A 25,126-nucleotide genomic window follows, 5' to 3' on the forward strand; every position below is an offset into this window, starting at 1 on the left:
CATCTCCATCCTTTGGCAACTCCTAATGGAACTGGGGGGGGGTTGAATTATCCTGGGTTATTTAACTTCTCTGACAAGAAAAATGAGGGCGGTAATAAGAGTAACTGCTGTTTATTTTTATTGTGAGGATTGCATCATATGATGAGCACTGAACATAACCAAATATACTAGTCATTACATTGACTAGTATAGTCAATGGATAAAAATTTTATTCCATTCATTTTAAAGGGAAATCATTTACAAGTCACTCCAATATCAGTTTTACTGTTCTGAGAATATACCAGGCACACTCTTGCCTTTTTGTCTTTGAATATGCTGTTCTCTTGGTCTGGAATGGTCTTTCTCTAGACAGCTCCTTAAAGTCATTTACTCAAACGTCACCTCCTCAAAAAGACTTCCCTGGCCATCCTGGAACATCTTATTCTCCTATCCTGTTTAGTTTGTCTTTGTAGCACTTAGTATTATCTAATACGCTAGATATTTATTTTCTGCTTCTCTTCATTAGAATATAAATTCTATAGTATAAAGATTTTTCTGTGTTTGGTTCTCTATGTCCTAAGTGCCTATAAGAATACCTGGCACAGACTAGATACTCAATCATGTCAAATACAGGAAAGATGTTCACCATCCAGAACATCTCCTTTCAGTTACAAGGCACATAGGAAGTCTCTGAGCAAAAAGATATCTTTTGCTACTATGAGTAGGTCTCAAAAAGTACCTGGAGCCTCTGCTAGCACCTTGAAATAATTTAATCCCATCATTCATTTGTTCCAATTGTTCATCTACTAATTCATTATTCATGTTTATGGATATGTGCCACATACTAGTCTAGTACTGGGGATCTGGCAATGAACTTTCATGGAACTTATAGTCTATAGTAGTTGGGACAGAGATGGGGTTGGGGGTGGAGAGAGATCAGAAGAACTATTTCTTTTCCTTGTCATTGCACCATGTTAAGCCATTACTAAATTTATCTGCCCTTCTGGGTAATCTATACTCTTTCATTTTCTTATTCTTACACTTCCTTGTGTTGTCTCCCCTGGATCTACTACTTAAAGTACTGAAACTCTTACTTTTTTCTTGCACAAGGGAATCATCAATTACCACATTTGGTCAAGATGCGAATACAAAATTAGAGTTAGCTCTGAACCCCTGAGCTGATAACATGTACTGACATTGTGCTGACAACTTCTAGGAAATGACACAGGAAAGAAGTTTCTCACTGAATAAGTAGTTTCACTTCTCTTTGTGTGAAGGGTGCAAGCTTAAGGAAAAGAACTTTACTTCTTGCAGATACTCATTCACTAAATATTTACAAATGACTTCATGACATCCTACTTCATGACTAAGCACATAATGCCCTATAGGGATACAAGTGAAAGACATAAAGATTCCATTCTCTAGCAGATGGCACTTCCATTAAGGAGACCAGACCAAAAGGGAAAAAAAGTAAATTTTATAATACCATAAACAGAAGTGTTTCTACTTTATCTGAGTCCCTTCTCCCCACCTCCCACCCTCAAGTCGTTTTGGTTTCTCTTGCTTCCCTGACCACAGTGGATCCTATGACATGATCAATTGTGCTCTTCTCTGTACCCTAGGTTCCTCTACCCCTTGATTTTCCCCCATTTTCATCTTTTCTGTTACTTAGTTCAGGATTTTCATTTCTCTTGATGCCAGGTTGCAGAGATGCTTGTGAAAATCAAATTACTTAGTGTTCTATAACTTCTAGGAGGTTGCAACTTAATATTTGCAGGCACTCCAGGTAAAGGGCCTGGGAAGAGAGGAAAGAAATTTTACTGCTATTTTACTGCCAGACTTGTGAAAGAATTGGGGTATTTAAACCAGTCATTGAGACCGAAAGTTACCAGAAAAGCAAGTTAAACCAAGAAAAGGACAGAAAGTCTAAATTCATACCGTAAGTCATTCCAGAAAAAAATGGGAGAGGCTCTCATACACTTGAAAGACATCAAAAATGTGCAAAAAAATAAGTTTGCACTAATAAGGATAGTCACTACCGTAGTGTCATTCTGAGGATTTCATTTCAAAGTAGGAGAAAGTCTAGCGGCTGGCATCGTCCTAACTGCGTATGCCTGAGGCAGGCACCGAGATAATTCTGCAAGTGTCGCAAAGAAAAATGTATCATAAAAGGGAGTTAAAAAATAATGACAAGCAAAGGTTTCTTTAGGTTTCTCTGCAGTCAAGACAACAAGCTTGTGGCCTTAACAAATCCCGCGATATTTTCGTTGTCTTCAGTGGCGGGAATATTGCGGAAGTTACGGCCCCTGTGCGTCACGTCGTTCGTCGGACGTGTGTCGCATCCCAGAATCCTTGGAGTAGGAGAAGCGCGTTTACGCGTCAGCTTGTAGATCGGAGTGGAACATTTAAGCAACTTGGTCTTGTTCTTGGCGGGGAAGCGTGCGCGTTTGTACTTGGCTAGACGCGGCCTTGCGCCGCAAATCTGGTCTTTTTCTATTGGGGAAAGAGCTCAAGGCGGGCTGCGCAGCGCCCCTACCCTGCCTAACAATGTTGGTGCTGTTTGAAACGTCCGTGGGCTACGCCATCTTTAAGGTAGGTGGAAGATTGAGCCGTTGGAGGGGGAAGGCGGGTGTCGGGCAGGCAGAGAAACGGAGAGGCTTGAAGGGAGGATGGCACTGCTCGGGGTAGCACGGGTACCTTTCATGTTCCCTTGTTCTGAAAGGAAGAGGAAGGCTTTGGGCCTCGGAGGCGCACGTGTCGGCGAACACGTGGCCCTGCTTTTTGGGCTGCTGGGTTCTGGGTTAGGATTTGGCGCGATTATAGAGGTGGACAGAAGCCGTATTGGGATTTTATAAGTTATGAAGGGATTTTAGTCTGAGTGTTTTGAAGAGTGACTTAAAGGTTTTAAGGAGAGTAATGGTATACTTTGTCTTTAAATTATTACGGGAGGGCAGGAAAAGAAGCAAGGGCTTTTTTTTTTTTTTTTCATTAATCTAGACAAGATAAATAGGGTTTAAGGTTGATGTAAAGGTAAAACATCAGTAGAGACTTAAAGGTGGAACTGACAGGATTGGCTGATGTGTTGAATGTGGGGTTTTGGTTTAATAAGTGGGTGCGTGATGATCAGGAAGAGAAAAGAAACAGGTTCTTGGGTTTTTGAACGGGAGAAACTAAAGAGTTAACAGGTTGGTCCTGTGAACCTTGCATCATCTATTACACGTGGAAATGCAGTAGTCATTTCAAATTTGAAGCCTAGGGGAGCAATCTGGGCTGCTGGTAATCGAGTTGAGATCGGGTTGTTTTAATAGGGAAAGTTTGAAGTTAAGGCTTCAGCACAGGAATGACTGAACAGTGTGACATTCATATAGTGGGATGCTACTGAGAGGTTAGGAAGAATGAGGTGAATTGAGTGCAGCCTGCATGCCAGACACACTTCGGAGTTCTAGGAATACAGCAATAAAAAAATAAAATTTCACATATGCTGATATAAGGCCCCCAAAAGTTAGGTAAGATGTATAGTATGTTTCTAGTTGTCTGTCAGAAAACTATGATACAGGTGTAGAAAGTCTGAAAGGATACATACTGAAGTATTGATTTGGGAGAGGTCTTCACTCTCCAAATTTCTCTCTCTTTTATGCTTTTCATCTTTTTTAAAGGTTTTATTTATTCTTAGTGAGGGGGAAGAGAGGGAGAAAAACATCAGTGTGTGGTTGCCTCTCACGTACCCGCAACTGAGGACCTGGCCCACAACCCAGGCATGTGCCTTGGCTGGTAATTAAACCTGCGACCCTTTCGTTGTAGTCTGGGCGCTCAGTCCATTGAGCTACACCAGCCAGGGCCCAAATTTCTCTTCCGATATTTGAAAGTATACTTCTGTTTGCACTTACTACATTAAATACTTGTTATTTTTAAGAAAACCGATAAAATAACAATTAAAAAACAAAAGCTGGCTTTGCTCATTTTTCCTCATTGGAGTTGCCTGTAATTGCAGCAATACTCACTCTTGGTTTAAGTGATACTAACAGAATGTCTTGAAGGCAAGTTGGTAACATCCGTCAACATAAAATATGCATATTCTGTGTGATCAATCAAGTCCATTTCCAGTAGTTCTATAGAAGTGCAACATGTGTGCATACAAAAAAGTGTTTTCTGAAGGATAAGGAAAATTTGGAAATGACCTAAATATGTATTAAGAAAAACATAAATGATGGTGTATTGATACACCACAATTCTAGGTTGTTAAAACCTGGAATTGTACATCTATGATATGCTAAGTATACAGTAGGATAACTAAAAGTACACGTAAATAAAATGTCACGATCAAAAAAGTTTTGAAGAATATATTGCTAAATGTTAATGACTTTTGTAGATTTAAAGTACCCCTTTTTTCCTTTGCATTTTAAATTTTCTTATGTCAGGATGTCTTGGAATTGATGGTGCCTTAGTTTTAGAGCAATCAGTACTTTCATGTTAGGTTGATTATAGCAGTAAATAACAAAACTTATTCTATAGAAAGTTGTTAATTGATCATATAGGATATGCATACTTCACGTTGACAGATGCTACCAAATTGCCTTCAAGAGAGTCTCTTAGTTAAATCAAGAGTGAGTAAAAGTTATTTCTGGATACCCTCACCAATACTCAATGTGATAAGTCAGCTGCTCAAGTGCAAGATAGGAAAGGATCAATCGTAATATGCATTTTCCCCCATGTTTAGCATCCCTGAAATTGGGATGTCTTACAAATTGATGGTAGGTTATTTTAATTGGTAGTATAAAATAATGGCATATTTAAAGGATTCTTTAAAAAATTTTTTTTTAATTTATTTTTAGAAGGGAAGAGGGAGAGAAATATCAGTGTATGGTTGCTTCTCATGTGTGCCCTGCTGGGAACTAGCCTGCAACCCAGGCATGTGCCCTGACTGGAAATCGAACTGTGATCTTTTGGTCCACAGGCCCATGTTCAATCCACTGAGCTACACCAGCCAGGGCATATTTAAAGGATTCTAAATGCCTTTTGGAGGAGTTAAGAGGTCCTTTAAATAGAAAGTTTTCTGTAAAGACACCCCCCACACACACACACACACACAAAATAATAAGATCTGAATTCCATCTAGTTATTAAAGGTGCTATTTGAGCTACTAATTTGACCCAAAATTTATGCTGGTGAAGCAACTGGTTCATTATTTCAGAGAGAAAAAAAAATAGCTCCCACCACCCTTATTTTACATGTACAGTTAGTTGTACTCGAAGAGTATAAGCCATATATGCTTGCCTAGGCTGTGGTGTTTAAAGAAAATTATTCATCTATTTATTACAGGTTTTGAATGAGAAGAAACTTCAAGAAGTTGATAGTTTGTGGAAAGAATTTGAAACTCCAGAAAAAGCAAATAAAATGTAAGTCATTTTAAGACTAAGAACTTAGCAGTTCACATTTAGGGGATCTTTTTACATTTCCTCCCATTCCTCTTCACATATATTACATTCATAACATTTTTTTAAAATCCTCATCCAAAGAAATGTTTGTTGATTTAGAGAGAGGAACATCAATTTGTTGAGTCCTGTTGTTCCCTTACTAGGGGATTAAATCCACAATCTAGGTATGCGCCCTGATTGTGAATCAAACCTGCAACCTTTTGGTGTACAGGACGGTGCTCCAGCTAACTGAACTACCTGGCCAGGGCTATATTTATAACTTTTGTTTTGAAATGTATTTCGGTGATAATGTTGGTTTGAGTCTAATCATTAGATTTCCTTATTTGAAGCATAGGTCATCAGTACTAAGTCGTATACCTGCAGACTAGTTTGAGTAGAAACACAAAATAACTGTTTCATAAGGTAATTTGAAAACACAGGCAGCTAAAGAGCTTCCCAGACCTAAAAAAACCCCTAAAGGATAACAAATAATAAGCTGTTATATGAAATGTTAACGGGATTTATTTAAAAGAAAAAGACCAAAACTATGAACAACAAAATGGCAATTAAGTACATATCTATCAACAACCGAATTAAAAAAAAACAAACAAAGCAAGCAAGCAAGAGCAGATAGAATTGTAGATATGGATCACCTTTTGAAATAGCCCATTTGGTGGTGAACGTGATCCTAGCAAGGACTTAACTGATCTCTTGACAAGTACGGATTTGGATTATGTCCTTGGGTACTAAGGGGCATTTAATAATTCTTCTGCTAGTGCTAAGAAAAACTTACAAAAATAGAAGGAAACTTAAAGCTTGCCGAAGAGTATTGAACCCAAAGAAATGTCATACTAAATAGAGAAGCCAAATACATAGTTTGAAATTCGTGGTGAAAACCTAAAATTTGAAATAAATGTCTATCAGTAGTGTAATTGTTGAACAAATTTTAGTATATTTGTAGATCTCTAACAGATCTGGAAAGAGGTTCATGATATACTGAGAAAATCATGCTTCAGATTTTGTATAACGCGTTCCCATTTTCGCCGTGTTCTTGTGCATCCTGCAGTTATGCACACACAGATACAAACAAATGCCACTTCAGAAGAGTGCAAATGGAGGTGTGGTGAGGCAGAATAGATGAAATTATTATTATTTTTTCCTTAAATCATTATATTGTTGAGTGTGTAAGGTAGGAAAACCTCGATTAAGATCATACTGTTTTAGACATGATGGCAGACTAGTTTTCTCTTTTTAAAGGGGTATATTTTTTAATTGACTGGGTTAACTTGATTCATTGTTGTCAATGATGTATTCTTGTTGGGACTGAATTTCAGTGATCTCACTCAAGTATTCGTCACTACCACTGAGACAACAATGAATTGTTTCCATATAAAATTATGTTACTCTGTACATAAATAAGTGTATGGGGAAGAAGAGGAATCCGATCTGACAATAAACTTGTTTAATAGCGTTTTTACTGGATGGACAAATCAGTGCCATGAGATTGCTGACCTAAGACAAGACAGATGCTTACACCTTTTCTTAGGCCATTTGTATGCTTTACAGTAAAAGGCACCTGTGTCTAGCTTTAAGTAGCAGAGATTATGTGGAAGCTTCTGCATATTTCCTGTGGTTTAAATTCATAGAACAAACCTTTTGGCTGTTCTATGTTCCCTCCAAAGCCTACAGCTTTCTCTATAATAGTCCATAGAGAACTGGTCATTTGGAGAAGAATATCTACCTTTGTACCCTGATATCTACTGATAGGAATTTTTTCCTATCAGTCTATGCTTTTAAACAGTCTGACACTTCTTTTCCTAAATATGTGGCTTTTGCAGAAATCAGTGTGCCCCCATAACATTTTTTCTTTCTTAATTCTAGAGTTAAGCTAAAACATTTTGAGAAATTTCAGGACACAGCAGAAGCATTGGCAGGTAAAGTCAAAGACAAGCTTTTTTGTTTCTGTTTTTAATCTTGGCTATTTGTTGTCCTTATTTTAAAAATTGCTTCAGTTGCCTGAGTTAACCTTACTCAATGTTGTCAATGATGCATTGTTTTTGGAAATGAATTTAAGTGATCTGACAAATCCGTCACTACCACTGAGACAACATTGAGTTAGCTTTTTTCACCATAGGGCTGGTTATTCCCCCCATGCGATGAGAGCTGAGAAGTGGGTAAATTGATCTCCCTGTGGAAACCAACAGCATAATGCAAAAGCACAATTCAGTTAAAGCTGTTCTACAAGGGACCCAGGTAATGTGGTCAAGCACAGAGCTCTGATCATTTTAATACAAGGGAAAAGTTGAGAATAGCCAGGAATCACTGTTGAAATAATAAAACAGTTCTCCAGGGATATACATTTTTGTTTGAAAAAGCACATTATTAAAAGTTTTAGAGCCATGACTGGTGTGGCTCAGTGGGTTGGGCATCATCCTGCAAACAGAAATGTCCCCAGTTGTGGGCCATATCCCTGCGTGCAGGTGTGTGGCAGGCAACCGATCGATGTTTCTCTCCCTCTCTTCTCATCTCTCTGGAATAAATAAATAAACTTAAAAAGTGAAAGTTTTAGGAAAACTAGTACTTCTAGTTTTGTGTGCATTTTAATATGATGAAAACGAAGGCATAAGAGTTATCTTAAAAGGGTGTTGTTTTACATGATTTAGAAGAATGGATGACATTCTTCAATTAGCCCTCATGATAGGACCGCAGACAAACAGTAATAGGGTTTATTAATTTGGCTTGGCTTCAATAGGCGGTTTTTTGTTTTAATCTTTATTGAAGGATATGTTTATTGATTTTTAGAGCAGGGGGAAAAGAGAGATATGAGAGATATGAGAAAGCAATCAATTGGTTGCTTTTCTGTATGTGCCCTGACCTGGAATTGAACCCACAGCCTTCTGGTTATGGGCTACTGCTCCAACCAACTGAACCACCTGGCCAGAGCTTTTGAGGGATTTTGGTATGTTGTGTGTGTTAAATGTGCTTTTAGAGAGGGAGAGAAACATGCAGTGTGTGGTTGCCTCCCCCACACCCCCTACTGGGGGTCCACAACCCAGGCATGTGCCCTGACTGGGAATCAAACTGGTGACCCTTGGGTTCACAGGCTAGCACTCAATCCACTGAGCCATACTAGCCAGGGCTTTTTAAAAAGATTTTTTAATGTTAGGGAAACAAGACCAGATATAAAGCCCTAGTCTTGAATTTTTCAGTTGCTTAAATTTTCAAGTCAGCCAACTACTTGGTGATATAATTTGAAAATGAAGGGCCATAAGGAAGAATATGGCTTAAAATTAGGCAAGAAATTGATAGACCCAAATAATTTTGTTCATCAGCCACAAGAGAAGGGTATAGTTCTCTTGTGAAAATTAGGAATCCAACTAAATATACTGGATATTAATGGGCTATCCCAATCTTGGCAGAGGGGTATGCCAAAGGAAGACCCAACAGTGGGGCTAATTTTATTGTTTATTTTCTCATTACCACTTAGTCCCCTTTATAACCCCAGCCATCTCATCCCCCTCCCCTACCCAGCAATCAATTTTTTAATTTTTAAAAATAGTTCTAGGGCTGCTGTTTTGGTAATGAAAGCCTCATAGCACTGTAAAGCACACCTGTGGTCATTGTTTTGCCTGGGGGGTTTCTTTAAAGATACTTCTGTTCATCACAGCTTTAAAATTAAATATGGGTAGAATTTTGGTAATATCCCAAACAAGATTGTGTTAGCTATTCTCCAGTTCTGGGGTGAGTGCATTATTCACATCGACTGATTTGTATAGCACCTCCTGGAGTTGTAAAGTATTCTAGCCCTGATCCCAAGTAGCCTATTTAGCATTTCTTTCTGCGTATAACTTCTTCAATCTTTTCAGGATATTTCTGACCAGTCCTTAATAAACTATTAAGTGAAAAAGTCTAACCTCTCCCCAAACATGAAGCAAGTTTTTAATATAGCTAATATTTATTATATAGTGATTGTCAGATTTTGCAATCGTTGTTCCAAAATCTTAGAACAATCTTGTAAGGTAGGTAATGCCACTATTTTACACATAAAACTGAGGCGTGGGAGGTATCACATTTCTCTACCAAGTATATAATGTTATAACATAGGTAGGGGAAATGCCGTACTAGGTGAGAACCTTCTTACCCTCCCCCTAATCTAAGTTCCATGAGTGTAAAGACTATGTTGTTTACTGTCAAATTCCTAGATTCTGGCACATAAATATTTTGGGGTGAATGAATACAAGTAGAGCTCTGTCAGGAATCTGGTTGTAGAAACCTCTACAATCAATGCCTTTTCCCATCTATTTTTTAAAGATTTTATTATTTGTTTTTAGAGAGAGGGGAAGGGAGGTAGAGAGAGGGGGAGAAACATCCATGTGTGGTTGCCTCTCATGTGGCCCCCATTAATTAGGGACTTGGCCCGGCCCGCAACCCAGGCATGTGCCCTGACTGGGAATCAAACCAGCCACTCTTTGGTTCGCAGCCACTGAGAATCAATCCACTGAGCTACACCAGTCAGGGCTCCTGTCTATTTTTATCAGAAATTTAAACATTGGCTTATTACTAAGAGAGCAGAGTCCTTCCTGAGAATTCAACTTCCAATTGCCTATTACAAGGCAGTTTACTGTTACAGACCAAAATTCAGTGGTTATAGATGTCAGTGTGCATTAAAAAAACCTGTAGCCTAAGAAAGAATCTGATGGGGTGTGATTTTGATTTATATTGGTCTCAGAAGTTCAGATTTGCCATTTGCATGAAGTTTACTTTTACTATTGGTCCAGTTTTCAAGATGCAAGTCTTCTGAATAGTCACAGTAAACTTTGGGCCAGCACACTTTCAGATGAAGTGAGAAAACTGCTCTGGAATGAGGAACAGTGGCCAGTAGTAGGAAAGAGAAGTAGGGGAAAGATTCAGCTTCCCCTCTGTGTCACCATCTATATATCACCTTTTAAAAGTACATGTTATGGACAGTAGTGAACATATTTTTTGATAAAGTGAAGACAAATGTAAATGTTATAGTAGATCTAGAGTAGAAAGTTTACTTTTTAAAAAGGGTTTTATTTATTTTTAGATGGGGGGAAGAGAGGGAGAGAAACTGATCAGTTGCTTGTCATTCATACTCCTATTGGGGACCAAACCGCTACCCAGGCATGAGCCCTGACTGGGGATGGAACGGGACAACAGATGACGCCCAGCCAACTTACCCACACTGGTCATGGCGAAAGTTTTACTTTTAAGAGATTATAAAGTGCAAAAGAAAACATGGGAAATTGAGAACTAGGAGCAGGAATTTGAATAAAAGTTTTTAATTATGAAAGATAAAGGAAAGAATACAACTTTTATTAGAAAGGTAGATAATTAAGGAGTCAGTGTTGTACAAAATATAAAAATAAATTGAATCTTATTTTCTTAGAATGTAGAGAACTCTGAAAGAGTTGTGTGGTAGCCAAGTGTTATTATCTTAGTCTTTCATCTTCCTAGATAACAGATGAAATTGACTTGTAATTCATTTTCCACAAGAGATGTGGTCAGGAGGGAAGAGCAAGTATGTGGCTGACTAAATGCTTGGCCTTAGACATTATAACCGACTTCCTTTCTGACAGGCTTACTTTAAATCCAACTACGATCCAGACAAATACCAGGAGAGGTGTTCATGTGGGTCCAGAAGAAGTAAGCGTAGGTCTAAGGAGGGGTGAGAGTTAGAAAAGTAGCAGGTTTAAATAGAGCTTAACCTAAAGTGAAAGCTGTTCTAAAATTGAACAGGCTGCCTTCATAATAAGTTCTCTATCATTGAAGGTTTATAAGCATTGGCCTGATGATACCTGTGGATTGGGTATTAGCAAAGATTAGATCCCACTCAAATATACTTACATAGCAACAGAACCTTCAAAATGAATACACTCCTTTATTTTTTTAAATTTTTTATTTATTTTTATCAGAGTCTTGACAGGATTTTAGGGTATTTCACAATCCAGAGCATCAGGCCAATTTGTTGTAATATAGGAGAGAGAATCTATTTGTCATTCCAAAGTAGAATGTTTCAGACATGGTTCTGGGTCTGAGTTCAAAAGAAGATTCGTGTAGCATAGGCAAAGGAAGGCTGGATCTGGTGTAACTCCTGGTTCTGGGATAGAAATGAGGGAGGCAAGATCAGATGAGGTTGTGAAATGCGTAACTTGTAAATAATTTTATGTCTATCATTTTATTTTAGAAGTAATGTTAAACTTAGCTCTTTTGAAAGGAAGTGTTTATTTTGCTTTATTTTTTTTAACTTAAATAAGATATTAAGCTCTTACAATTAAAAAATTGAGAGAGAACTCTTGTTTTTCTTTTTCCTGAAAAGCATTCACAGCCCTGATGGAGGGCAAAATCAACAAGCAACTGAAGAAACTTCTGAAGAAAATAGTAAAAGAAGCCCATGAACCCCTGGCTGTAGCTGATGCTAAACTAGGAGGGGTCATAAAGGTAAGGTTACGATTTTTTTTTCATGCTTGCTGATCAGAAGTCACTATGAGCATAGTGACTACAAAGCCGAGTCTTTGCTTGTTGAGAGTTCTCATACTTGACCTTTTTCCCTAGGCTATATAATAATTATTTCCGATATGATTATCAAGACTAAGCATATACATTCATTGTAAATACAAATATGCCACCCTAGCTGGGTAGTTCTTTTGGTCACAGCATCATCCCAATATTCCAAGGTTGTTGGTTCAATCCCCGGTCAGGGCACATACAAGAATCAACCAGTGAACACATAAATAAATGTACTATAACAACAAATCACTGTTTCTTTCTCTCTCTTATTCTCATTAACAAATTAAAAAAAATAAAGTAAAAAAATACAAATGTACCAAAAACTGATTCTAAAAAATAGTTTTAAGCCCTGGCTGGTGTAGCTCAATGGATTGAGTATGGGCCTTTGAACCAAAGGATTGCAGTTCAATTCCCAGTCAGGGCACGTGCCTGGGTTTCAGGTCAGTTCCCAGCAGGGGGCACATGAGAGGCAACCATACATTGATATTTCTCTCCCTCTCTCCTTCCCTTCCCCTCTAAAGATAAATAAATAAAACCTTTAAAAAAAATAGTTTCAACCCTGCCAGCCAGAGGTAGTCTGTTAATACTCTGTGTATATCCTGCCATACTTAGCTATTCCCCCCCCCCAACATTAGTGGAGTCATGACATTTCTTTCTCAGTGTGTGTGTTTATAGGAGAGCACTAAAGAGATTTGAGGTTTTTTAAGCTAGGATTCTGAATTTGAGTGGTTTGTGTAAACAGATTATTTCTAATACAGTCAAGTCATAAAATTTTCTGTGATGGTATTAATTTCCATCTTCATCCTTTGAAGTGCCCATAAGTCTTAGTTTATACTTACTGTTAAACATTAACTTTTAGAATAATAAATATATACCCACAAAGGCATGCAGAATGACAGATTGTTGAATGGAGGGATTGTCAGCATCTTTAATATTTTCAGTTTCTCCATTTAAAAAATATAAACTGAACATTACTCATGTTCTAAATATTTTGTTTCTTAAACATGATGTAATCAATTTTGTGTATTTGTATTTGATGGGCTAAAACTAGATATGTATGAAGGAGAAGCAAATACACTATAATGTGACAAAATGAAGGTACGGAGAAAAAATTTATCCTGTCTGTGTGGGGTGTGTAAAACCTTAAACTGTATTATGAAAATTTGTATATGTATGTACACATGTATATTAACACATGTATGTTTGGAGATCAGGCAAGCTCAGGGAGGTATGGCCTAAAATGCTGGTGTTGGTTAATATATGTGCATATTTGGAAGTACTTAAGGGATGCTAACAGTTATTTATCTGTAGGGAAAGGGCCTAAGACTCAGAATTTAGCATTTTATTCAGTGCCCTTCTCTATAGTACTATTGATTAAACTCTTCTGTGTGTTTTACCTTTAATTTTTTAAAGAAGCTAAATAAGTAAAAGATTTCTCAAACCAACAAAAAGAAGAAAACTAAGTTACACTGTATCATTTTACAGCTTACATTTCTTTAATACAAATTTTCTTGTTTTCATAGGAAAAGCTGAATCTCAGTTGCATCCATAGTCCTGTTGTTAATGAACTCATGAGAGGAATTCGTTCACAGATGGATGGGTTAATCCCTGGGGTAGAACCACGTGAAATGACAGCTATGTGTCTTGGGTTGGCCCATAGGTGAGATTTACTAGAAAATAAAGTTGGCTTTCATTTAGTAAAAAATTATGTAGTAGTGTTACAGGCATGTTACACATACTAATTCAATTCTCTAGAATTGTTAATTCTAACAATCAGTAGTAAAGATGAGAAAATGGATGCCCAAGATCAATACAGCCGATATATGAGGAGGCCAGGATTTGAACCCAAGCTTTCTGGCTTCATTGCTTGGACTCTAAACCTCACTGTAGGCATTGGAGTCTACCCCTGTGGTGTTGGATTCCACAACTTTTGGGCTTTGTTTCCCCTCCCTCCCATCCCCTCCTTAATCTGCTACATTTGCTACTCTGTTGTCCACTTAATTTTCTCACCTGCTATGACCTCCTTTTTGTATATGTGTCCATCTGTGTTGCTTGTTTTACTCTGAGTTTTATGTATTTTTAATAAGGCAAAGAAAAGTACATTAACCTATCCTTTAACCAGAAGTCCATTATTAGTGCTGTACTGCAATATATGTATGTATTCCTGAAAAACTTGACATTCCGTGAAGTTGCATTGAAAAGAGAGTTCGTGAAGAAACAGTAAGATTAAGGGTAGACTACTCAAAATTTAGCAACTCACCGAGCAGAGCACTATTAGAAGCAGTAGCTCTGAAAAACAACACAGGAAAAAAAGATACTGTAAACAAAGGTCTGTACCTTTGAACAGAAAATATTGAGCATAGATTAATGGTTAAAGCTTTGCTGAGTTATAGAGATAGGCAAAATGACCAAAAGTCAGGAAGAACTTTGTAATAAGCACTTCTAAGAGAGCACAAATAACTAAACTGTGTTGATTCAAACTTGTAATTAAATTGGCATTGATTACAGCAGTGTGAACATATCCCTTAGAAGACATTTGGCAATGTATAGAGACTTTTTTGGTTGTTAGAACTGCAAGGGGGATTTGTCGTTAACATAATGGGTAGAGGCCAGGTATATTGCTAAACGTCCTACAATGCACAGAATGCTGCCCCTGCCCCCCCAGCAAAGACTGCGAGGCTTATGACGTTTATAGTGCTAAGATTAAGAAAGCCTTATAATACAGTATTATTCCTCCATAGCTTTCTATTTTCAGGTGTTACAGTGCTGCATTTTTCCCTTACTGCTGATTAAAGCATTAATATGCTGCAAAAATAATTTATTAATCACTATGACTGGTACTACACAGCATTATCCGAGGTGTCATTCAAAAATTAATGTTTCAGAACTATAGGTTACAGCAGGACGGATGTATTACTTTCTTATTAAATATGTGTTTTCTGATGCTGCAACTGATTTTCCTGTGTAGAAAAAAATAAAAATAAAATGATGTAGCTCTGAGGGGGGGATATGAGTTTTAAAAGCTTTTAAGATGTTAGTTAAATGCTTTTCATCAATGCTATCTTAACAATTTGTTGTTTTCTTCCTTTTTCCCCCCAGCTTGTCTCGTTACAGATTGAAATTTAGTGCTGACAAAGTGGACACAATGATTGTCCAGGCAATTTGTAAGTACAGTGCATATGAGATCTACTCTGTTCTACATGGTTTTTCCCTATTCCCAAAACTGTATCTTTTATAATTCTCTAGAGAAAGCCAGGTTAGCTAGAATTTTTCAAGATTTAAAAAATTTATTTACTTTTAAAATTTATCTTTTAGATTTTATTTATCTTTGGAAGGGAAGGGAAAGAGAGAGGGAGAGAAATATCAACGTATGGTTGCTTCTCATGCGTCCCATGCTGGGAACTGGTCCACAACCCAGGCATGTGCCCTGACTGGGAATCAAACTGCGTTCCTTTGGTTCGCAGGCCCATGCTCAATCCACTGAGCTACACCAGCCAGGTAGACTTTTAAAATTTGTTTTTAAAGAGAGGGGGAGGGAAGGAGAAAAGCAAACCCACAACCCAGGCATGTGTCCTGGTGGGGAATGTAAACCACTAGCTTGGTGGGACAACACCCAACCAACAGAGCCACACCTGTCAAGGGGAATAACCAAAATTCTTAAAGAAACCAATAAGAAACCAGTAAGAAAATAACCAATTTCTTAAAGAAATTGGATCCAGATTAGAAAAAGGAAGAACTACTCATAATTTGACTACTTGGAGACACTGTAAATTACACTGTTAATGTAAATCAATTTTTCTTTTTCCATGAAAAATCCTAAAACCATAGTGGGCTTAGTATTGTGTTGTGTTTTGCTTTTTTGGCCCAACTTTATTAGGTCATTCTCTCGTATCATTAAATTATTTTTTGAAATGTCAGAGTCTTAATTCTCAATTTAAAAAATACCTTTAAGCCCTGGCTGGCGTAGCTCAGCCACTTGATGCCACTGAAATGTATACTTGAAAAATTATTTAAGTGGTAGGTTTTATGGATATTTACCACAATCAAACCATGTAACTTCATGTTTTTTCATTTTAATCTACTGCAGCCTTGTTGGATGACTTAGATAAAGAACTAAACAACTACATTATGCGATGTAGAGAATGGTATGGCTGGCATTTTCCTGAATTAGGAAAAATTATTTCAGATAACTTGACATACTGCAAATGTTTGCAGAAAGTTGGTGAGTTAATTTTATGCTTTAAGGCATTGAAAATAATTTATTTGCATACGAAAACATGAGTTACAATTTTTTTCCTTAACAAACTTCCCAGGGTTTCTAATAACTTATGTTTTAGGAGTGTAGCCATATTAATATCTCTTAGATTTCAAAAACAAAATTAACTTTAACCTTGATTTTGAGGTCCTGTGCTACAGATGTTGGTCTCTAATTTGACTTAACATTTTTCTGGTGAATGTGTCTAATAATGAATTTACCATTAATAGGGGCAACTGTAGATGGGGGTATCCTGAAGCATATTAATAATTAACATTAAAGGTAATATTGCTGTCTGTAGCATCATATTCTATACTAATAAAACTGTTAGTAGAGGGTGCTGAGTATTAATAAATGAATTATATTACATTTTATAATATTACTCTAAGACTTCATGGTCCTAGCTTCAGTATAATCTTAACTGCAAATTGTCACATTGTCGTTAGTCCTATTGAATGGGGTATTTGGGGGGGTTTTTTGGTGGTGGTGGTGGTGGTGGTTGGTAGATTTCTCTTGAGGGAGGTGATGGGGAGAGATTACAATTTCTAAAATCGAGCCTTTATACAGGGAAATTACTAGGTCAAACTTGTTCGCTTTTTGTTTTGTTTAGGCACCCTTTTCATTGGCTTATCTCTACTTTTTCTTTTTGATTGTTTGGTGGATTTTGTATAATTTGTTGAAGAGTGATTCTCCTTCATCCTCTGCAAACATTCCATAGGCGATAGGAAGAATTATGCCTCGGCTCAACTTTCTGAAATACTGCCAGAGGAAGTTGAAGCAGAAGTGAAAGCAGCTGCAGAGATATCTATGGGAACAGAGGTTTCAGAAGAAGATATTTGCAACATTCTGCATCTCTGCACTCAGGTGAACTATATGCATAAAGAAACCAGTTGTGATACCAGCACTGTAATAATAATTTTCTGATGGCAATGATGATTTTTAAACTTATTGTTCACCTGATAAATAATATGAGGGTGTTCAGTCACTACCTCATCTGATGCCATCTTGGTTTATATACTTACAGAGAGAAATATATGCTAAAATAAATTTAAGAGCACTAATATATTTGTATTGTTACATTGTCAGAATAAATTTATTAAGAAGGCAGAGGATAACTTGAGTTACTTAATTCTGACTTTTATGTTTATAACCTGTAGTGACTTTTTCTTTCTCTTTTGGAGATAGCTGTACAAGAATCAGAGGGTGACACAAATGTCTAGTCCTTGGAGGCTTTTAAAATAACAGTAATATTGGCAAACATTTTTAGCAGTATACTAAGTTGTTTAAATGCATTATCTAATAAAAAAATCTTCACAGCAGCCATTTTAAAGGAAACTGAAGTAAGGAGGATAGTTTTCCTAGGATTGCACAACTGCCCTAATGATAGATGTAGCACTCTAATGCTTTAGACATGTGAATTATACTCTGTTTTTGCTCTTAATCATTTATGAGTTGCTCTTTTTTGTTCCTTATGCTAGGTGATTGAAATCTCAGAATATAGAACCCAGCTCTATGAATACCTACAAAACCGAATGATGGCCATTGCACCCAACGTTACCGTCATGGTCGGGGAATTGGTTGGAGCAAGGCTTATTGCTCATGCTGGTGATGATTTTAATTAATTTGTAAACATGGGTATTTAGAATTGAGTGTTTTAGCAAGGATTTGTTTTTAATCTTTAAATTTAAATTACAGTTGTTAAAGAAATTTAACAATATATTTAACAAATTTATATAATAGAAGTAGTAGGTGTATATGGGTGAGGACTAAGGACCAGTGTTCAATGATGATTTTTATTTGATGCGTGAATTCATTTTGGATAATGAAGGCATCTTTAGTCACTACCTCTTCTGAGACACTTGTCCATTGTCAGGAGTTTGTTGTGGTTAAGTACAGTAGTCAGGTGAATACAAGAGGATGAAATCAGCTAATATTTTATAATATTACAAAGTCATCAACTGATGCTTGCCAGGGGTTTAGGGGGTTGGGTGAAAAAGTTAAAGGATTTAAGAAGTACAAATTGGTGTTTACAGAATAGTCACAAGAGCCCTGGCTGGCATAGCTCAGTGGATTGAGCGCGGGCCTGTGAACCAGAGTATCAAGGTTTGATTCCCAGTCAGGGCACATGCCTGGGTTGCAGGCCAGTTTCCAGCAGGGGACGCATGAGAGGCAACCATACAGAATAGTCACAAGGATGTAAAAGTACAACACAGGTAGTATAGTCAATACTGTAATAACTTTTAAGGTACCAGGTGAACACTTGAAATGTTGGGGGGGATCATGTGTATGACTGGCTAACCATAATGCGATACACCTGAAACTAATATAAAATAATAGTTGAAGGTCAACTTTAATTGGAAAATGAAATTTAAAAAACTCATCGGATTAAAATTTGAATAGTTTTAAGAACTCACAACAGGTGGTGATGATACAGCTATGTACTGCTATGTGATGGGGATACGTTCTGAGAAATGTATCATTAAGGCCATTTCATCATTGTGTGGTCATCATGAAATGCACAAATCTATTTAGATGGTATAGCCTACTACACACCTAGGCTGTATGGAATACCACTGTCCTATATGGAGTCCATCATTGACTGAAACGTCATTGAGAATGTTTGACAATTGAATATGCTGTTTTATATTTTAATGTATTTGGCATAAAATACATTTCAAGGGAGTTATATATAATAAAACTTAATACCTGTGTGTGGTGATATTATAAAGATGGATGCTACACAAATGGTATAATTGAATATTTAAGGTACAGTGAGGTACTAGTTCATTATTTTATATTACTGGCCATCACAGAAGATCTTAATGTGTCATTTATAGCAAAGTATTTAAATTATAATAGACCCTTCATTGATCACATATGTCATTCATAACTCCTCAGCTGCAAGGATGGAATCATTTAGGCTGTAGGTCTTGTGTTTATTTAGTGTATGAAACTTTGGAATAATTAAAAACTGATTTCTGGTAACTACTTTTATTTTGAAGGTTCTCTCTTGAATTTGGCCAAACATGCAGCTTCTACAGTTCAAATTCTTGGAGCAGAAAAGGCACTTTTCAGAGCTCTAAAATCTAGACGAGATACCCCTAAGTATGGTCTCATTTATCATGCTTCACTTGTAGGCCAGACAAGTCCCAAACACAAAGGAAAGGTAAGTTAGTTTTTATGAGGTAGGCCTTTTTCTCTATTTTCCTCTTACTCCATAGTATGCAATAAATCTATTTTTTTTCATTGAATAGAGAATGGTGAATTCTTTAAATAAAAAGCACTTTGTATACTGAACGAAAAAGTTTAAAGAGAAAGTATATTTATTGGTCCTGTTAAAGCCATTTTCTTTCACTACGTTAGTGTTTTCCTAGAGTTCACCTGTTGGTGAGGGAAGGAGTGGGTGGCACATCAAAAGTCCTGACTGGTGTGGCTCAGTGGGTTGGGTGTCATCCCACAAACTGAAAGGTCACTAGTTCAATTCTTGGTCACAGCATAGGCCTGGGTTGTGGGGTGGGGTCCCCCATTGGGGGCATGTGAGAGACAGCTGACTGCTATTTCTTTCTGTCTCTTCATCTGTTTCTTCCCCTCTCTATAAAATTTAGAGCAGAGAGGAAAAATAAAGGGTTTAATAAAATAAAATGTTAATTAGCTTGAAAAGAGGACTACATTTTTTCTTCTTGACCTCATGGTATAGAACTAATGTTCCTGAGTAGAAACTAAAAGGGGAATTTGGAAAAATAGTTTGCGCTCATTTTACACATGAACCACTGAAAAGTCTTTTAATCTACCGAAATGATGGTGGTTAAATATAACATGTTAGCGATTATATTGTGGCAAAGATTTCAACTATAAGATTAGATGGCTTGAGTTGTATGATTCAGAGTACTTTTATAATTCGTGTTTTGAATTAAAATCCTAGTGTGAATGTTTCTGACTTCAAGTTCTCTATTAGATTTCTCGAATGTTGGCAGCCAAAACTGTTTTGGCTATCCGGTATGATGCTTTTGGTGAAGATTCCAGTTCTGCAATGGGAGTTGAGAACAGAGCCAAATTAGAAGCCAGGTTGAGGGCCTTGGAAGATAGAGGGGTAAGAAACGTACCATGCCTATTGAAGTGTTACCTGTTGAAAGTCAATGAGCTGTGAGTGGTTTATGTACTTACTTTACCTGCTAAACAATTTTGTAATATGTTTTAATATGTCTAATACATTTTTGTGCCTGGTGTTAACAGTTTTTCTTATATTTACCAATAACTGATATGTTGAAGTATATACTATAAAGAGATTATGCCTTAGAATATTAATGATTTTCCTTTTCTTAGATAAGGAAAATAAGTGGAACAGGAAAAGCATTAGCGAAAGCAGAAAAGTATGAACATAAGAGGTGAGTACATGGGGAGGATGGATGGACTTTCTGCTTATTTAAATGTTTGTCATTGATAGCAGTTTTGTATTGTAAACAGAAGCACCTCTGTTCCTTCCCTCTTTTTGCCATTCACAGTTTTTCCTATTTTTGGTTTTTAATCAAAAACACATATTTACATTGTAATTGGCACGTATTTGCTTCGGCTTTTTTCTAAATATTTACCATACTCATTTCCAAGTGTTTAATAGTAAATATTTGTCATTCATAGTTCCTGTATAGTATACCATGTATCAAAAAGAGTATTCTGTCGGAGTTAATCTAACCTATTTTTTTAAGAGACAAAAGGAAAGTCTAAAAATAGCTAAGAGGCATGGTAAAGTTTGTAGACTTCACCATAAAAGTAACAAAAAGATACTGTGGGAAGAGGTTATTGTGTTTTGGTTATCATTTGAGGTGATGCTTAATACTGATGGGGTTGTTACGATGGAGGTGGAATGTAGGAAAGCTTTTCTGGGAACAGATTGTGCATCGGAAGTCTTAAAAATATGTTATATGTTTATAAATACACACATTCAGAAAAAAGTGTTTTGTAGTTTGTGAATTTTCCAAATCTGATTTGTTGTCCTTGGTTGACAAATGTGGGTCTTTGTTTTTTAAATTATAGATGGTTTTAATCTGTAAAAGTGAAAGCCATGAGCCTATAAGTCATGTTAAGAAATAGAATACTCCTCCTTAGCTTATTTTTAACAATTTTTAATACTTTCTTGTCATTATGCTTATAATTTCAAACACATGCATTTAAAGCACCAGTTATGAGAGTAAACCTGATTGAGGTCTTTTGCTTTGGTTTGGTTTTCCCTGAATTTATCTTAAATTGGTAAGGTAAACTACCAATTTAACTTAAAAACTTAAATTGGTTCAGTTTTTGCTTTTCTGGTATGTAATCATTTGGTGTAAAGATTTTTCTCCCATTTTTCCTCTCGTGATTGAAAATTTTTCTATACTGTAGTCACATTGGCTACTCAGAATTCATTTAGCCCACCACTTCTCTCGAAGTGTAATTGACCTACCTGGAATATGTTAATACCTCTTTTCCTTTTGGAAACTTTGTTTTCCTAAAGTGCCCCAAAGCCACTAAAATGAAATAGCATTTTATAAAGCTCATGTAAGTATTAATCTAATGGCATTTTGTTTAAATCTCTTTAGAGTTACTGCAGTTGCAAATATTTGTAGAGATTTTCTAAAACTCTTTTGCTCTTTTAGTGAAGTGAAGACTTACGATCCTTCTGGTGACTCCACACTACCAACCTTTCCTAAAAAACGCAAGATAGAACAGGTGGATCAAGAGGATGAAGTCATTGAAAAGAAGGCCAAAAAATCTAAGGTTAAAGTTAAAGGTTAGTTTGAATTTTTAAATGTCATTTATATTCTTATTCCTTAAGTTCAGGCTTCGTAAGTCTGAAAGTACATGTCATTGGACTTGATTGTGAAATCGCTCACATTGAAAGCTAATTTTTTTTAATAACTTCAGGGTTTTTTGTTTTGTTTCGTTTTTAATTTTATTTATTTATCTTTAGAGGGGAAGGGAAGGAGAGAGGGAGAGAAATATTAATGTATGGTTGTCTCTCATGAGTCCCCTGCTGGGAACTGGCCTGCAACCCAGGCATGTGCCCTGACTGGGAATCGAACCTCGATCGTGTGGTTCACAGGCCCGCGCTCAATCCACTGAGCTACTCCAGCCAGGGTGAAAGCTAATAGTATTTTGATAAGCCATCATGTTCTCTGAGAATAGATAGGATATTGTTAAATTTATTTTATTTGATAGAGGAATGTGAGAAGCATTTCTATGAATACTGGAATTGCATATTATACTAAGTATACCAATGAGCTATTTTTAGAATCAGCGTAAATTAGAAGGAAAAAATACGTGTTTTGTAAATAAGTTACTGAGATACTTTTGTTATATAATTAAGTATAGAACTGATGTAGCAGTGGTTTTCTTAAGTGTTTCTGTTATATGGAATGGACTAGAGAGAGTGATAACATACTAGGTAGCCTGCCATTATAATAATGATACTTGTAAGGTGCTCTCCAGTAAACTAGGCTGTCTTGCAGAATTGGTAAGCAAGTACCCCCATCCATTTATTAGCTGGACCTATGTTGAGTGCCTACCAGATGCAAGACGGGCATTAAAGCAATGACTGACTTAATGTTTGGTTTCTAAATAGCTCAGTGGTCAAAAGTATACTATCAGCAGATGTGCACCCCTGCCCTAGATAAAGGAAACATTTATTTAACTACTGTGCTTCTAGTTTCTTATTGAACAGTAAGGACTCTCTAAAACCATTGGTAATATTTGAAAACACCAAACTGCAGATTTATATCTTCACTTATAAATCCAATAAGCTTTTCAAACTTAACACTCATGGATCTTTGCTTCTCCCAGTCTGTTGCTCCCCAATTTTCTCCATCTTACAAATGGCAGTTCTGGTTACTTTGACCTTTAATTCTTGGATCATTTCTCCTATAACCCAAATCTATTCTTGCAGAAGATCCTCTTTAATTCTACTTTGAAAGTGTTTAGAACCTAAGCACCTATAATACCTACCACTTCTTAATGTAACAGCCATGCTGGTTCTTCTTAGTATTCACTGAACCTGCCATCCATCTTTTTTTCCCAGAGTGTCCTTAGTATTTGTTATCTCTGCCTGGAATGTTTCCCTCAAGATTGTTGTATTATTCATTTACTTAAGTCTTCTAGATATTCCTCTTCTACTTTATTTTTGTCCTTGGCATTGATTCTATGTAAAAAGACTGTATAGTGAGTATGTCATGTCTCTCCCCTTCTACTAAAATAAAAGATTCATAAGGACAGGGACTTGTGGTCTGTTTTGTGCCTTGCTATATCTTTGAGTGATAAGAGTACAGCCTAGTATGGTAGATGCTGTTGGGAATGAATTTTCGATTATAGCTACCTATTCTTCGTTCTTATGTGCCAAGCATTGTGCAAAGTATTTTGTATGTGTTATCTCACTAAATCCTAGTAATCCAATGAGATGCACATTATTAAATTTTATAAGTGAGGAAATTGACTTTATGGAGGTTAAATGACTTACTCAGGGCCATTGCTTAAGTTGAATTAATTCATGTCTTGACTCTGTAGCATAGACTCTTAAATTTCTAATATAATTCACTATCTTCCAAAAAACAGTGGGTATGTGGATGAGATTATCTGTTTTAATTCTAATTTTTATGCATAACTACATGATTATGAGAAATGTACTTCTCTGAGCTTGATACCATTTGTAAAGTTTGTGGTACTACATACACTAAGTGTTGAAAGGACCTTTTCAATTAAAAATTATATAAAACACTGAATGATTGACCAGAATGACAGAAAAAAACTAAGATTCAAATTGTTTGGGGGGGACTGAGGTCTGACACCATGTTAATTGTTGTACCTTTACACTTAACCCTCTTTAGTTGAAGAAGAAGAAGTAGAAGAAGAAGAACAAGCAGAAGAAGCAGTATTAATGGTGGAAGAACAGGAGATACCTGTGAAGAAGAAGAAGAAAAAGGACAAGAAGAAGCACATTAAGGAAGAACCGCTTTCGGAGGAAGAACCATGCACCAGCACAGCAATTCCTGTATGTTTGTTTTTAATTTCCACTACTTTATTAGCATGGGCAGTGTCTCCATACTTTATTCTACTCGGTATATCAGAAATGACCAAGCAGTTAAAAAATAAGTTTCTTCATGGTGAGGTGAAAATAAAATGACATTATTGTATTTATTATAAAAGGCTATTTCTCTTAATATAAAATGGGTTTACTATCAATAAGGGAGAGAATAAAATCTAAGAGAAATCGATCTACTTTCCTTTTTTGAGGAAAAGTTACTACTCACCCATACATTAACAACTCTCTCAAAAGCATTCTTGGTTATTTTCAGAGTCCAGAGAAAAAGAAGAAAAAGAAAAAAAAGAAAGATAATGAGGACTAATGGAAAGGAATCATAATTGAATAACCTGGATACTTCGTGCTTTAGATTTAGTCAGGAATATGCCACAGATGCTTTCTGAAATGAGCGAGGATGAACAAAGTTTGGATGAAACAAAGTGATTATTAATCTAATCTACAGCTTTTCAAACCTGTTTGTGTCCTGACATCAACTCTGTTAACTTTATTAATGTCATTATTTCTTAGTCTTTGTTATATAAATAAAAATATTTTCTTTGTATTTTAAGGCAGTTCTGTGATTTCTATTTTATTTAGAAATTCTTAAGCCCTTAGCATTTGATAATTACTGTTTTGATTATTATATATGAAAAGTGAGAGTTGTGAATCATTAATTTGAAACTTAGCCTTTGGTAAGGCAGGGATTAGACCTACCAATTTCTCTATTATGTTTCTGTTGTCCCTTTAGACTTTTTGTTCACTTTTTTCCTCTCTTTCTCCCTCTTTATTTAAATAAAGCTGTGTTTTGTGTTCAAAATTTTTAAATTAAGTGAGCAAAAAGTTTGGGCATCTCTTCAGAAAGAATAAAATTGTGTCCCTAGTTTTATTTACTTGGTATGTGGT

The 25,126-nt window shown here is 36.4% G+C and overlaps 1 protein-coding gene and 4 non-coding genes across 7 annotated transcripts; all 5 read left to right on the forward strand.

The window, feature by feature from the left end:
- The first annotated feature begins 2,311 nt into the window (after window positions 1-2,311).
- NOP58 (NOP58 ribonucleoprotein) lies at window positions 2,312-24,791 on the forward strand. 3 transcript variants are annotated; one of them, XM_037153446.2, is made up of 15 exons: window positions 2,312-2,571; window positions 5,299-5,375; window positions 7,275-7,327; window positions 11,734-11,855; window positions 13,448-13,584; window positions 15,024-15,088; window positions 16,012-16,146; window positions 16,898-17,043; window positions 17,658-17,784; window positions 19,182-19,345; window positions 20,135-20,269; window positions 20,503-20,564; window positions 21,810-21,943; window positions 24,030-24,193; window positions 24,498-24,791. In XM_037153446.2, exons 1-15 carry the CDS (start codon window positions 2,527-2,529, stop codon window positions 24,546-24,548), a joined length of 1,617 nt encoding a protein of 538 aa, XP_037009341.2. In that variant the 5' UTR covers window positions 2,312-2,526; the 3' UTR covers window positions 24,549-24,791. The 3 variants fall into 3 exon arrangements, with proteins under 3 accessions (XP_037009341.2, XP_037009343.2, XP_037009344.2); XM_037153448.2 differs by lacking the exon at window positions 7,275-7,327; XM_037153449.2 differs by lacking the exons at window positions 2,312-2,571; window positions 5,299-5,375; window positions 7,275-7,327 and adding an exon at window positions 7,502-7,646.
- On the forward strand, window positions 6,684-6,772 carry LOC119055285 (small nucleolar RNA SNORD70). Its single transcript, XR_005083669.1, has one exon. It is a non-coding gene; the product is annotated as a small nucleolar RNA SNORD70 (small nucleolar RNA).
- On the forward strand, window positions 7,424-7,508 carry LOC119055286 (small nucleolar RNA SNORD70). Its single transcript, XR_005083671.2, has one exon. It is a non-coding gene; the product is annotated as a small nucleolar RNA SNORD70 (small nucleolar RNA).
- Window positions 17,101-17,185, forward strand: LOC119055289 (small nucleolar RNA SNORD11B). Its single transcript, XR_005083674.1, has one exon. It is a non-coding gene; the product is annotated as a small nucleolar RNA SNORD11B (small nucleolar RNA).
- Window positions 17,956-18,038, forward strand: LOC119055288 (small nucleolar RNA SNORD11). Its single transcript, XR_005083673.1, has one exon. It is a non-coding gene; the product is annotated as a small nucleolar RNA SNORD11 (small nucleolar RNA).
- Window positions 24,792-25,126: the final 335 nt, after the last annotated feature.

Source organism: Artibeus jamaicensis, unplaced genomic scaffold, assembly GCF_021234435.1.
Source record: "Artibeus jamaicensis isolate MK-2021 breed Jamaican fruit bat unplaced genomic scaffold, CSHL_Jam_final contig_391, whole genome shotgun sequence".
Classification (NCBI taxonomy): domain Eukaryota; kingdom Metazoa; phylum Chordata; class Mammalia; order Chiroptera; family Phyllostomidae; genus Artibeus; species Artibeus jamaicensis.